Genomic DNA, 13,668 nt, shown 5'->3' on the forward strand with positions numbered 1-13,668 from the left:
GAGGTGCAGGTGGGGACAGTGAGAAAGCTGGGCCCCTTGGGGGGAGTCTCTCTGCCAGTCAATAAGCCCTTCCTCTACCCACAGCCGGGCTCCTATGTGAGGCCTGCACTTCTGGGGAGTCTATCCTGAAGATAGGAAAGGGGCTGATGGGTCCTTGCACTGGCCCTTTGAAGGCATCTGGTCAACATCGTGGTGGCAGAAGGTCATGGCCACAAGGAACAGGTGGATGAGAGGAGCTGTGCTCCCTTCTCTGCAGAGCCGGCTGGCTAGCTCTCCCCTCCTCTCCTAGCCCCACCGAGCCCTCCCGCCCACTCCCTGCGATCTTGTCCAGCGCTCCTCAGCCTGGCATCTCTGTCCCCCTCCCTCCCTCCTTCCTCGCAGGGCTCGCCTTCCTCTCTTCAGCAACAGGGGTACTGATGGCGATGGCTCCTGCTCTCAGGCTTGGCCAGCTCGCCAGGCAGGCATGCCATCCGGTGCCGGAGGACACGTCCTCCCACGGCTCCTCACCTGCCTGGCTCCCCAGTACGCCCAGACCAAACTGCGGGCTCCACGACAGGCACTCCCCGGTCCCCCCACCTCTCCACTGCCCCGCCCTGCTCATGCCCCTGCCCCCCCACCCCCCCTGCCGTCTCCATCTCCCACTGTGTTCTGGGCCCCAGCAGAAGTTTCACATGTCAGCTTCGCCTTCATCACCATCGAGGTCTGGGGCATGGCTCTTGGCTTCACTCTTCTGTCTGTGAAGCACTAACCTAAATCTCGATGGAAATTATGCCACCCACCCTCCGGAGAACACAGATTCACTTTTTTTTTTTTTTTTGCTATTTGTAAAATACAATCTCCCTTCTCTTTTTAAAAGATATATATATAGGGGATCCCTGAGTGGCTCAGCGGTTTAGCTCCTGCCTTTGGCCCAGGGCGTGATCCTGGAGTCCCGGGATCGAGTCCCGGGATCGAGTTCCGCATCGGGCTCCGGGCATGGAGCCTGCTTCTCCCTCCTCCTGTGTCTCTGCTTCTCTCTTTCTCTGTCTATCATAAATAAATAAATAAATAAATCTTTAAAAAAATAAAAGATATATATATTTCATTTTTATTTATTTTTATTTAAATTCCATTATAGTTAACCTACATGTTCAATTAGTTTTAGGGGTACAATATAGTCATTCAATAATTCTATGCATTACTAGGGTATATATATATTTAAAATATTTTATTTATCTATTCACGAGAGACACAGAGAGGCAGAGACACAGGCAGAGGAAGAAGCAAGCTCCCTGTGGGGAGCCGGTTGTGGGACTCGATCCCGGGACCCTGAGATCACGACCTAAGCCCAAGGCAGACACTTGACTACTGAGCCACCTAGGTGCCCCAGGGCATATTTTTAAGGTACAATTTACATACAGAGACATTCGCCCTTTCTAGTGTAAAGTCCTGAGATTTTTGACAAACGTATATAGATAGTCATGTAACCACCACCATGATGGAGAACCAAAAGCCTTCCATCACCCCCTAAACCTCCCTTGTGCTCCCGTGTGGTGAACCTCTTCCTCAATTCCAGCTTCTGGCAACCCCGATCTGTTTTCTGTCCTCTGTAGCTTTGCCTTTTCTATGATATCATATAAATGGAATCATACAGTAGGTAGCCTTTCAAGTCTGGCTATTTCGCTAAATGTATTCGAGATGCATCCATGTACTTCATTACTCTATCGCTGAGTGATATTTCGCTGTCTGGATATATCAGTTTGTCTGTTCCCTAATGGAGGGGCATCTGGGTTGTTTTTAGTTTTAAGTGATTACAAATAAAGCCATTATAAATATTCTTTTTAAAAACATTTAAAAATATTTTATTTATTTGAGAGAGAGAGAGCACAAGCAGGGGGAGCAGCAGAGAGAGAGGGAGAAGCAGACTCCTTGCTGAGCAGGGAGCCTGACTAGGGGCTCAATCCCAGGACCCCAGGGTCATGACCTGGAACTGAAGGCAGATGCTTAACTCACCAAGCCACCCAGGTGCCCCCATTATAACTATTCTTTTTTTGTTGTTTTTAAAAGATTTTTATTTATTTATTCAGAGACACACACACACACACAGAGAGAGAGAGAGAGAGAGAGAGACAGGTAGAGGGAGAAGCAGGCTCCATGCAGGGAGCCCAACGTGGGACTCAATCCCAGGTCTCCAGGATCATGCCCTGGGCCGAAGGCGGCGCTAAACCTCTGAGCCACGCGGGCTGCCCTACAACTATTCTTATACAGGTTTTTGTACAAACACAACTATCATTTCACTTGAGTACACACCTAGGAGTGGTACTGCTGAGTCACATGGTAAGTGTATGTTTAAGTTTACTAAAAACTGGGGGGGGCACCTGGCTGGCTTAGTCAGGAAAGTGTGCAACTTTGGGTCTTGGGATTGTGATTTCAAGCCCCACACTGGGTACAGAGATTGCTTAAAAATTTTAAAAAGTCTTAAAAAAAGAAAAACAACACCAAGGAGCATCTGGGGGGCTCAGTCAGTTAAGTGTCTGCCTTGGGCTCAGGTCATGATCTCAGGTCCTGGGATTGAGCCCTGCATTGGGATCCTTGCTCAGCAGATTTTCTAACAACTAATGATTCTGAGTATCTTTTCAAACGTTTATTGGCCATTTGTATATCTTCTTTGGTGTTCGAAACTCTCGGCTTTTGAAAAAAAAGGGGTGGTTTATTTTCTCATTTTTGTATTTTGAGAGTTCTTTATATATTCTAGCTATATGTCCTTTATCAGATATGAGATTTGAAAATATTTTCTCCCATTCAGTGGATTGTCTTTTTCATTCTGGTAATTGTGTTTTTTTCAGAGGGCAGAAATTCTTAATTTCGCAGTCACTTCTTGCTTTGTTGTAAGCAGCGATATTTTTCTTTCTATTTCTGTTCAGCTGGTTTATATAAGGCAATGGAGTTTCTCACAGAGGCAGAACCAAGCAAGTGGGACACACTGACAAGCAGGTGTGCCCGTTGTTTTCACATGTGTCCAAAGTCTGGAGGTCAAGGGACATCTTGGGGAAGGTGGCCTGGCAACCCAGATTTTCTCAGTGTGTGATCATCAGACCAGCAGCGTGGACACCACCTAGAAGCTTGTTAGAAGTGTGGCACCTGCGTTGTAACGGGATGCCCGGGTCCTTAACACACACTAGAATTTGAGGAAAAACCAACAATGGCTTTCACAGACATAAAAGGGAAACCACCTTGCAGCTCATGGACACTGGCCGTTGACATATTCTAGCAACACCAGGGGCCCAGGAGCTCACCGCAAAGGAGATTCGCACTGGTGTGTGCAGCAGGGAGAGCCAGCCTGGGGTAGGACTGTTTCTGGGGGTTGTAGAGACAGCAGAGCAAGTCCCTGTGGACCGACGAGGAGCGACAAATAAGCCTGTGTGAGTCTGAGTCCACAGTCTCCAGGTCAGCCCTGCCTGTGGTCACCGAGAGGCTATTGTCCCATCTGGGATGTCCAGGCACGCACGCTGTCAGGTCGGACGGTGGGCATTTTCCTTTTCAGAAATCTCCCAGCCTGGCACTCCATTCCGCTTCCGCTCTGTACCTGTGCCAGCAAGTTATCATTACATCTATCTATCTATCTATCTATCTATCTATCTATCATCTATCTATCATCTATCTATCATCTATCTATCATCTATCATCTCTACACCTAGGGCATCTGGGTGGCTTAGTCAGTTAAACATCTGCCTGCGGCTCAGGTTATGATATCGAGGGCTCCTGCTCAGCAAGGAGCCTGCTTTTCTGTCTGCCTCTACCCCTCTCTGTCTCTCATGAATAAATAAATAAAAATCTTTAAAAAAAGTAACCTCTACAGGTTCAAGCCCCAACGTGGGGCTTGAACTCACAACCTCAATTTCAAGAGTCACAAGCTCCACCTTCTGAGTCTCAAATTATCATTATATTTTGACCGCTTGGCTTCCTTTCTTTTGTAGAATTGTCCCTCTCCAAGTCCATGTGGCTCTGGTGGGCTGTCGGCCAGGGTGTCCACCTTCCCACCTCAGAGGTGGACACGTAACCCCGTTAAGGCCAGGCAGACTGTGGGATTTGGAATCCCAACCAGGAATAGACAAGGATGGAGGGGGCTAGGGGTGTACTGTGGGCAGAGGGCCAGCTCCTGTAATGATTCACCCGTGCGCCCCACTCCTGCTTAGTTCTAGCCTGGACCTCGACTTCCTGTCCGAGTCTGTGTTCTCTCACTTTTGCCCCAAGACATTCTTTTTGCCTGACTTAGTCTGGGTCCCTGCTTGTGACCAGACAACTCCCACTGATACACAATCACGTCGCTGTGTGTACAGGCCTGCTGCCGGCCTGTGAGGCCCCTCTTGGGATGCCTCCACCCTTGTGGTTGACACGCAGCCCCTCTGAATAGATAGATGTTGGAGTGGTTGTCTTGGGGGAGTTGCATCTTAACGAGATACCCAACAAAGTGCCTCTTCCTCCAGGTCAGGGGGCCCCCTTGGAGGGATGTCAGTTATTGAGCAGACTGGACCTCAGTTCTCCCTCCCCACCGCCATCCAAGCTCTGTGTGTGTGCTTGTGCAGTGCACATCCTGCACAGCCTTCTGTGGAGACCCTGTTATCAGGTCCCCCACCCTTCCCTTCTGCTCTCTTCTCGTCCTTCCACCTGCCAGTTTACCTCTTTTAAGCATTTACTTGGATGGTATCAAGGCTGATAACAGCCATGTTTACTTTTGTGACCATAGTTAAGTCTTCCGTGCTTTGTCTATCTGTTGATTCTAAAAGTCGAAACTCAATTAACAGTGTTTACCTTAGATATTGTGACCACATAAATAGCTTTCATTGCAGACCTAATAATCGTTAAGATTGCATTTCCTTTCTTAGACTACTTTTCATTACCTTTTAGAAAACAATACCTGATACATTCACAGGATCACATGAATTATATGTTAGTTATAAATGATTATTATATAATGAATACCTGTGCATCAATCACCTGACTCAGGAACTGATAACCTATTATCAATAACATGTAGGTACCAGTGCCATTCTCCCTCCCTGTCATTCCCTGTCACTCCCTTGCCTCTTCTGGGAAATAACCACTGTTCTATATTTTGCATTTATTAGTCCACTGATTTTTGCTTTTTATTCATATTTTGAAAAGTTTATTATTTGGGGATACCTGGGTGGCTCAGTGGTACAATTGCTAGTAATGTAGACTCAAAATTATAAGATTCAAAACTTCAATCCAGCTTCATTTAAAATCAAAAGAAAGGGATGCCTGAATGGCTCAGGGGTTGAGCATCTGTCTTTGGCTCAGGGCATGATCCTGGGGTCCTGGGATCAAGTCCTACATTGGGCTCCCCGCAGGGAGTCTGCTTCTCTCTCTGCCTCTCTCTCTGTGTCTCTCATGAATAAATAAATAAAAATAGAAAAAAAATATTTAGAGAGGGGTGGGGAGGAGCAGAGGGAAAGGGAGAGAGAGAGAATCTTTTTTTTTTTTTAATTTTTTATTTATTTTTATTTTTTTATTTTATTTTTTTTTTTTTGAGAGAGAGAATCTTAAGCAGGTTCCACCCCCAGCACCAAGCCCCAGGCATGGCTTGATCTCACCACCCTGAGATCACCACCTGAGCTGAAATTAAGAGTCGGGTGCTTAACCGACTGAGCCACCCAGACGCCCCTGATATTCATTTTTATTGTTTTTAAAATATTTATTTATTTATTTGTTCATTTCTAAGCGATCTCTATGTCCAATGCTCGAACTCACGACCTCAAAATCAAGAGTTGCATGCTGCTCCCACCGAGCCAGCTGGGTGTCCCTCTGCTGATTTTTTATTTATTTTTATTTTTATTTTTATTTTTATTTTTTTTTTTTTAAAGATTTATTTATTTATGATAGAGAGAGAGAGAGGGCAGAGACACAGACAGAGGGAGAAGCAGGCTCCATGCCAGGAGCCCGACGTGGGACTCGATCCCGGGACTCCAGGATTGCGCCCTGGGCCAAAGGCAGGCGCCAAACTGCTGAGCCACCCAGGGATCCCCTCTGCTGATTTTTTAAAAACCTCACTGTGCAATCATAGCAGTATGTGTGCCTAAACAATGTTTTGCTTAGTTGTGTTTGTTGACCAGCTCTATACAAACTATATCATATTTACAGTGTAGTCTTTTAGGAGTTAACCGTCTTTCAGGAAACATTGTATTTCCAAGGTTCTCCCATGCTGTTAGAACTGCTTGTTGGGGCGCCTGGGGGCTCAGCCTCTTAAGCGCTGCCTTCAGGTCTGGTCCTGATCTGGAGGAGCCTGCCTCTCCCTTTCCCTCACCCCCACCCCGTGCTTTCTCTCTCTAATAAATAAATAAAATCTTTTAAAAAATCATAATGTAATAATAACCACTATCACTTTCTGGGAATTTAATATGAAGACATGAGTGTCTTTTATTATCTCATTTGATATTCATCTTTTAAAAGATTTATTTATTTGACAGACAGAGTGAGTACAAGAGGGTGGGGTGGGGAGGCAGAGTGAGAAGCAGGCCCCTGCTGAGCAGGGAGCCTGATGCAGGGCTCGATCCCAGGACCCCAGGGTGATGACCTGAGCCGAAGGTGGACGTTCAACCACTGAGGCACCCATGCGCCCCTTGATTTATTTATTTATTTATTTATTTATTTATTTATTTATTTATTTATTCATTCATGATAGACATAGAGATAGAGGGAGCGAGGCAGAGACACAGGAGGAGGGAGAAGCGGGGTCCATGCCAGGAGCCCGACGCGGGAGGACTCCATCCCGGGACTCCAGGGTTGCGCCCTGGGCCAAAGGCCAGAGCTAAACCGCTGAGCCACCCAGGGATCCCTCACGCCTCTTCATTTAATATTCAAACCAAGTATCACTGTCCCTGTGTTACAGATCAGTAAACTGAGGGATGCAGAAGCTATAGGCTATAGGCAGGTTCACAGGCCCATGGTCTTCTCTGTGCCAACTGGAGCCCCAAACCTGTGTTCTTCACCCCATGTATCACTGCCTCCACAGAGTAAACCAACTCGGTGGGATTCAAACTCACATCCCAAATCTGAAAGGATTTTTCCCTGGGGAGAGCTTCTGGGGTCTGAGGTCTAGAAGCCACTACCATCAGGCTGCCCCCAGGGGTCTCTGAATCATTTACCTGTAACTTAAAAGGGAAGTTAGAAAAAAATTTCAGATTGTGGGGTGCCTGGCTGGCTCTTAGGACTGGGGCTGCCACGGTGGGCCCCTCCCCCACTTGACACTCCCCCCCTTCCCACCTCCCCCTCCCCTGGGGTCGGGAATATTCCATGGCAGTTACGGCCCCTGTCCTACTGAGTGGGTCTTTCCCAGATGCCAGGCCGTGCGATGCAAAGTGCTCTGCTAGAGAAAAATATTTAAAAGATGAGGGACCACTGTGCCCAGCGGGGGAGGGGGGAGATGGGGTGGAGGAGACAAGGGGAGACGGTGGGTGTTCAGGATGTGGGCCGCGGACTTTAGGGGCGAGCTCCCTGGGGTGGGGGGCGAGGAAAGGATGAGCAACAGAGACCTGGAAAAGAAGCGGGGGGCTGGGAAGCAGGACAAGGAGGAGTGGAGTCTGGAGCAGGAGGTGAAGGTGCAGAACCGGCTGTCGGGCCCGGACCGCAACGGGCAGGCGTGCGGGGAGCACTGCTCCGAGCCGCGGAGGATCTCCGTGCTGCCCATGTGGTGGAGGATCACGCACAGCTCCCGCTGGATAGCGCAGGTGGGCGCCTCGGAGCTCAGCCTCCTGGCCTTCGCCCTGCTGCTGGTCATGGTCTTCTCCAAGAGGTGGCTGCACCCCTCCCGGAGCCGCTTCTACCAGCGCTGGCCGCGCAACGTCAGCACCGGCATCTACACGTCGGCCCACGTCATGTCCATGGGGCTCCTGCAGATCTGCAGGCTGAAGAGCTGTTTCCCCTCGGAGAACGGGAAAGGTGGGCCCCTCTGCGCCCCCCACCCCACCCCAGGGCCCGGCTGTCAGGGGGAATTTCCATCCTCTAGGCTTGCGGGGCGCCAGAGCTTGGGGAGGAGTCCGCAGGCTGCTCTACCCTCCCTGGCCCTGGCCCTGGTGCCAGCCTGCTTTCCCCCTCTGCCGCAGTCTCTGCTGCTCTGGGCCAGCTCTGGGTTTCCGTGTCTTTCCTTCCCAGCATCCTGTGGCCTTTCACTGCCGGTTCTAGTCCCGGCTCCCAGCCTTTCTCAGCTCTTGTGCCAAAGCAGAGTTTTGGATCTCTGTTCCAGGTCTTCATGCTCTTAACATTAAAAAAAGAAGAAGAAGAAAGAAAGAAGAAAGAAAAAAAGACTCTTGTTTGGAGACATATTATTATTATTTTTTAAGATTTTATTTATTTATTCATGAGAGACATACAGACACACAGAGGCAGAGACACAGGCAGAGGGAGAAGCAGGGTCCCTGCCCGGACCCCGATGTGGAACTCGATCCCAGGACCCCAGGGTCATGCCCTGAGCTGAAGGCAGGTGCTCAATCACTGAGCCACCCTGGTGTCCCTATCATATTTTTTTTAAAAAGATTTATTTATTTATTAGAGAGAGAGAGAGAGAGAGAGAGAGAATCTCAAACAGGCTCCATGCTGAGTGCAGAGCCTGGGCTTAATCTCACCACCCTGAGATCATGACCTGATCCCAAACCAAGAGTCGGATGCTTACACAACTGTGCCTCCCAGACGCACCCCCATATCCTTTTTATTTATTTTTTATATTTTATTTATTCATGAGAGACACAAGGAGAGAGAGGCAGAGACACAGGCAGAGGGAGAAGCAGGCTCCACGCAGGGAGCCGGATGTGGGACTCGATCCCGGGATGCCAGGATCATGTCCTGGGCTGAAGGCAAATGCTCAACTGCTGAGCCACCCAGGCATCCCCCCCCATATCCTTTTCAAATGAACACACAATGATCCAACATATGGGTACAGTATATTTAACAAATCTCTCCTTGGACATATAAGTATCTGTGTAAAGAAGATCCCTGAACACAGATTTTAGTGCCACTTTTGGATTATTTCCTTACCATAAAATCCAAGAAGCATTGTTGAGTCAAGTGGCCTTAACCATTTACATTATTTCTGATATTTTGTGCCAGATGACTCATCAGAAACACTGCCCTGTGGTAGTGTGTGAGAGCACCTCTTCTCTCTAAATCTTTTCCTATACCAGGTATCGTCAATTTTGTCTCCATCTTTGCTTATTTGATAGATTACCAAGTCACATTTACTTTGTGATTCTTTGTATGGAGCTTCATGGGTATATTGGACTTTTCTATTTCTTCTTTTGAGAATTATAGTTCAAGTCCTCTGTCCGTTTTCCATTTTTGTATGGTTGGGATTATCAAACAATCTCCATATCAAGAATCCTGGCCTAAATAATAAGTGAAAGTGATATTCCATTGTTATCTCACATGCACATTTCTGAGGCGCCCGGGTGGCTCAGTCGGTTAAGCGTCTGACTCGATTTCAGCTCAGCTCCTGATCTCAGGGTCTCGAGATTGAGCCCCATGTCGGGCTCTGTGCTCAGTGAGGAGTCTGCTAGAATCTCTCTCTCCCTCTGCCCCTCCCTCTGTAAGCTCTCTCAAAGAAATAGATAAATCTTTAAGAAAAATGTGCATTTCTTCAGTTAACTTTTTCTCATATTCATCAGGTGACTTTTTTTCCTCTGTGAATCCTAAGTTCGTTCTATTTTCTTGTTTTCTACAGATAGTTTTAAGCTGTGGACGAATCACCCAGTCTTTGGCGTGGCCATTATAACCTTCTGCCTGGCGCTGGGGCTGGGCTTTGTCTTCACCATCTGGCTGCACCTGCCGTACCTACCTGGTCTTCAGAGACTGCCTTTCTTTAGCTGGATTGGGACAATCATGAGCTTCTTTGAAGGTATCCCCTGGCTCTGGAAATGGTTCTTAGTTTCTCCCAAACCACATCTTCCTGGGCACTTCTCCCTCTTCCTTTCTTTAGGGGTACAGAAGGGGTTTGAGGGGTGATGGCTGAACAGAACTGGTAGTCATGGAGAACTGAGTTCCATCATTTCCCAGTCCCTGGAGAGGTGGGGTTGGAGGGGTTGATGGTTGAAGCCCCTGGTTTGTGGCTGCGGCCCAACAAGTGAGGGAGAATCCCTGTGGGATCCTTAGGTAAGGACAAGATCTCTCTGGTTCTTGTCTCCTAGTTATCCTTATTTTCTTCACCCTCCTGTTGTTCCCTATTAACCTCTGGATCTTTGAGTTGAAGAAGAATTTATCAATCCCCATCGGCTGGAGCTATTTCATAGGCTGGCTGGTGTTTTTCCTCTATGTCACCTGTGGTGAGTGGCCCGAGGGCCCTGGGAAGCAGGGGACTCGGGTGATTAATGGCAGAAGAAGTGCGCAGGGATGGGGCTGGCAATGCCCAGGGACAGGGTCTTGGGGATTTATCTTCCCGTTGGCTTCACCTCACTGGCCAGTTTCCTCCTGTTCTTCAAATTTCCTCTTCCCCATCCCTTTGTGCTTTTCCAGCGGCCCTTTGCTACTTCAACCATAAACATTTCTGGAGCGTGATTATGAACCATCCCCGTGGCACCATGTTTTGCAGCAACAGCTCCAGCCCCAAACAAAATCTTCTGAAGAAGCTGATAGTCTCAAACACCTCGATCAAGCAGGGAGAAACCCTGAATCCTGAGCAAAAGAATGGATCTCTGTAGCCTTGTTGGAAATCCTGGCACCATGTTGTGCCCATTCACCTGAATCCCTGTCCTCATCCTTTCTCACAGCCTTGGGGGGATTGGCTTTCATCACTGCAAAGAACTAGAGAGGGAGGACATTAGGTCATCTTTGTGCTTCTCCTCCTTGTTCTGGCCTCCTTACAGCATGTGTGATGTGGAATAAATTGTCTCTTGTTTATCACATCTGGCTGTTGTTGAGACAACTCAAAGAAGGAGAGGAAGGGAGAAAGAACAACTTTGTTTCCCAATTGTTACTGCCTAGGAGCCTTTTGGCGCCCCTTGGTCCTTAGACTTGCCCAATTTCTACCATAGCACACTTGTAAACAGATGTTTCAAGAGCTAAGCCTCTTTTAACTTTGCTCCCTCAATCTCAACATTTGTTAATAGGGGGACTGATCAGGAGAGAGATATCACTTATTATTTTTTTAAATAATGATTTTATTTATTCCTGAGAGACACAGAGAGGCAGAGACACAGGCAGATGGAGAAGCAGGATTCACGCTAGGAGCCTGATGTGGGACTCGATCCTGGGACCCTGGGATCATGCCCTGAGCTGAAGGCAGACAATCAACCACTGGGCCACCCAGGTGTCCCGAGAGATGACTTATGAACTAGTTGGTTTATTCATAGTGAACAACTCAAGAGCAAACCAGCTCCGAGGTAAGAGGCAGGTACCTGGGGTGTGGCTGTACTGTATGCGTTGGGCAGCAATCCCACCTTCTGTGTCCTGATTGGGTGACTGAGAAGTCCCAGAGCTCTGTGCCTGGGTGCCACCTCCACCATACCCATCTCCATCACCCCTTCACCATCACTACCACCTCCATTACTACCACCTCTGCTCTGGCTACAGCTCTCTACCCAAGCCTCCCAAGTTCTCCATCCTGTAACAGCAGTAATAAAACATGACAAGAAGGAAAATATTAAGAGTTAAGACCTAAGCTCAAGAGACAAATTGCACCTTTGGGTTATGAACTCAGTTTCATGAACACAGGCAGCGCCTGTCTCAGGCAGCGCTGGCAGTGACTGTTGGGATTCAGACATCCTGTACAGAAAGGCTGGCCTCCCAAGACAGCAGCTATAAGTGATCTTTGTCAGATGGAGCCATCATGCCAGCCAGTTGGAGGAGGGAAGGGACAAATTATGAGTGGATTGGATATGTATTATTAGGTTGAACCATATGATACTGCTGTTCTAGGAGTTAAATGCTGGTGATTTAATATGGTTCAACCTAGTATGTATGGCTGATTTCTATTTGGTTCTGAGGCTCTTTTTAAGATTATTTTTACTACACCTGACCTGCAGTAGTGGAATTCCTTTTTTTTTTTTTTTTAAAGATTTTATTTATTCATGAGACACACACACACACACACACACACACACACACACACACACACACAGAGGCAGAGGGAAGCAGGCTCCATGCAGGGAGCCCGACATGGGACTCGATCCTGGGTCTCCAGGATCACGCCCTGGGCCAAAGGCGGTGCTAAACCGCTGAGCCACCAGGGCTGCCCAGTAGTGGAATTCCTAACTTAGTTCCAAGCAAACGGTCTGAGCGAAGAATCAAATATATGGGCTTGAAATTTGGGCAGAATAGGCATTCCACAAATCCCCATTCATGATCCACCTTATACTCCTTCCCCCTGGTAGCAAGGATTTATGGAAGGACTTGAATTGAATTAATCATCCTGGGGGAAGGGACATCAAACAAAGTGATGTCATGACCTCTGCTATATATACATAATTGGAGAAGGGATTTTGTAATTTGGAAGAAGCCATAAACTCAAATGCCTACAGAGACTAGGCAGGTAGCATAAATAGATAAAGGGGGCTATGCTTCCATCTGTATATAATTTCCCTCCTCTGATAAAGACATGGTATATTATCTATTGCTGGATAACAAATTACCCTGAACTTAATGGCCTAAAATAATAAATATTACATTATCTGACATAGTTTCTGGGATCTGGAATCCGGGAACAGCTTAGCTGAATGGTTCTTGCTCAGGGTCTCACATGAGGTTATAGTCAAAATGTCAGACGGGGCTGCAGACATCCAAAGGCTTGACTGGGGCTGGAGGACCTACTTCCATTGTGGTTCACTCATGATTGTTGGCAGTTCCTTGCCACAAGGGTCTCTTCATGGGCTACTAGGTTGTTGAGAGCTAATATCCCCCAAAGTGGTGATCTAAGTGGAGCAAGGGAGAAGGAAGGAAGAAGAGGAAGCGCCAGTGCCCTTTATGACCAAGTCTTGGAAGAAATATAGTTACTTTCACCATGTTCTGTTTGTTGGAAGCCGGTCATTACATCCACTCTGCACTCAAGGGAGGGGAATTAAGTTTCACCTCTCCAGGGGAAGAATACCAAGAATCTGTGGATATATTTTAAAACTACCACATTCTGCCTTCTGGTCACAAATTATTTACATTCCTCCTACATGTAAGACACATTCACCTCTCTCAAGGTTCGAAAATCTTCATCCCAGTAGAGTGTCAACCAGCAAAAAGTTCAGAATTTGGGGTGCCTGGGTGGCTCAGTGGTTGAATGTCTGTTTTTGGCTCGGGTCGTGATCCCAGGGTCCTGGGAACGAGTCCCAAGACCCCTGGGATTGTAGTCCTGGAGGCCAGGGATCAAGTCCTGGGATGGTTCTCCCTCTGCCTCTCTCTATGTCCCTTATGAATAAATAAATAAAATCTTTTAAAAAGTTCAGAATTCTATTGTGTTGTAAATGAGGAACTAAGTCCTTCTCATAGGGTCTTTAAAGATTATTCCAACAAAGCTGTGGAAGTTGCACTCACAGAGGTATATAAAAGTGGAGGACTCATTATATCCATAGGTCCTAGAACAGGGAGGCATGATGTTCCACATGGAGACCACATAGAAGGAGTGCCCAGAGATCAGACTCAACCACACAGTTGCGGAGCTGAGAGAGTGAGGACCCATGGCCAAGTGCCTTTATTGGG

General features: G+C 47.6%; 1 protein-coding gene across 1 annotated transcript; it reads left to right on the top strand.

The window, feature by feature from the left end:
* The first annotated feature begins 7,319 nt into the window (after positions 1-7,319).
* ODF4 (outer dense fiber of sperm tails 4) lies at positions 7,320-10,887 on the top strand. Its single transcript, XM_025428424.3, has 4 exons — positions 7,320-7,938; positions 9,713-9,886; positions 10,176-10,310; positions 10,501-10,887. Exons 1-4 carry the CDS (start codon positions 7,464-7,466, stop codon positions 10,683-10,685), a joined length of 969 nt encoding a protein of 322 aa, XP_025284209.1. The 5' UTR covers positions 7,320-7,463; the 3' UTR covers positions 10,686-10,887.
* The last annotated feature ends 2,781 nt before the right edge of the window (positions 10,888-13,668 follow it).

The sequence above is a fragment of the Canis lupus genome, chromosome 5 (assembly GCF_003254725.2).
Source record: "Canis lupus dingo isolate Sandy chromosome 5, ASM325472v2, whole genome shotgun sequence".
Classification (NCBI taxonomy): domain Eukaryota; kingdom Metazoa; phylum Chordata; class Mammalia; order Carnivora; family Canidae; genus Canis; species Canis lupus.

Excerpts from the sequence above, each read along its gene's own strand:
- ODF4 (XM_025428424.3), top strand. The coding sequence starts at position 7,464 with ATGTGGGCCGCGGACTTTAGGGGCGAGCTCCCTGGGGTGGGGGGCGAG. Across the intron at positions 7,939-9,712 it reads CCCCTCGGAGAACGGGAAAG|ATAGTTTTAAGCTGTGGACG; the intron begins GTGGGCCCCTCT and ends TGTTTTCTACAG. Across the intron at positions 9,887-10,175 it reads AATCATGAGCTTCTTTGAAG|TTATCCTTATTTTCTTCACC; the intron begins GTATCCCCTGGC and ends CTTGTCTCCTAG.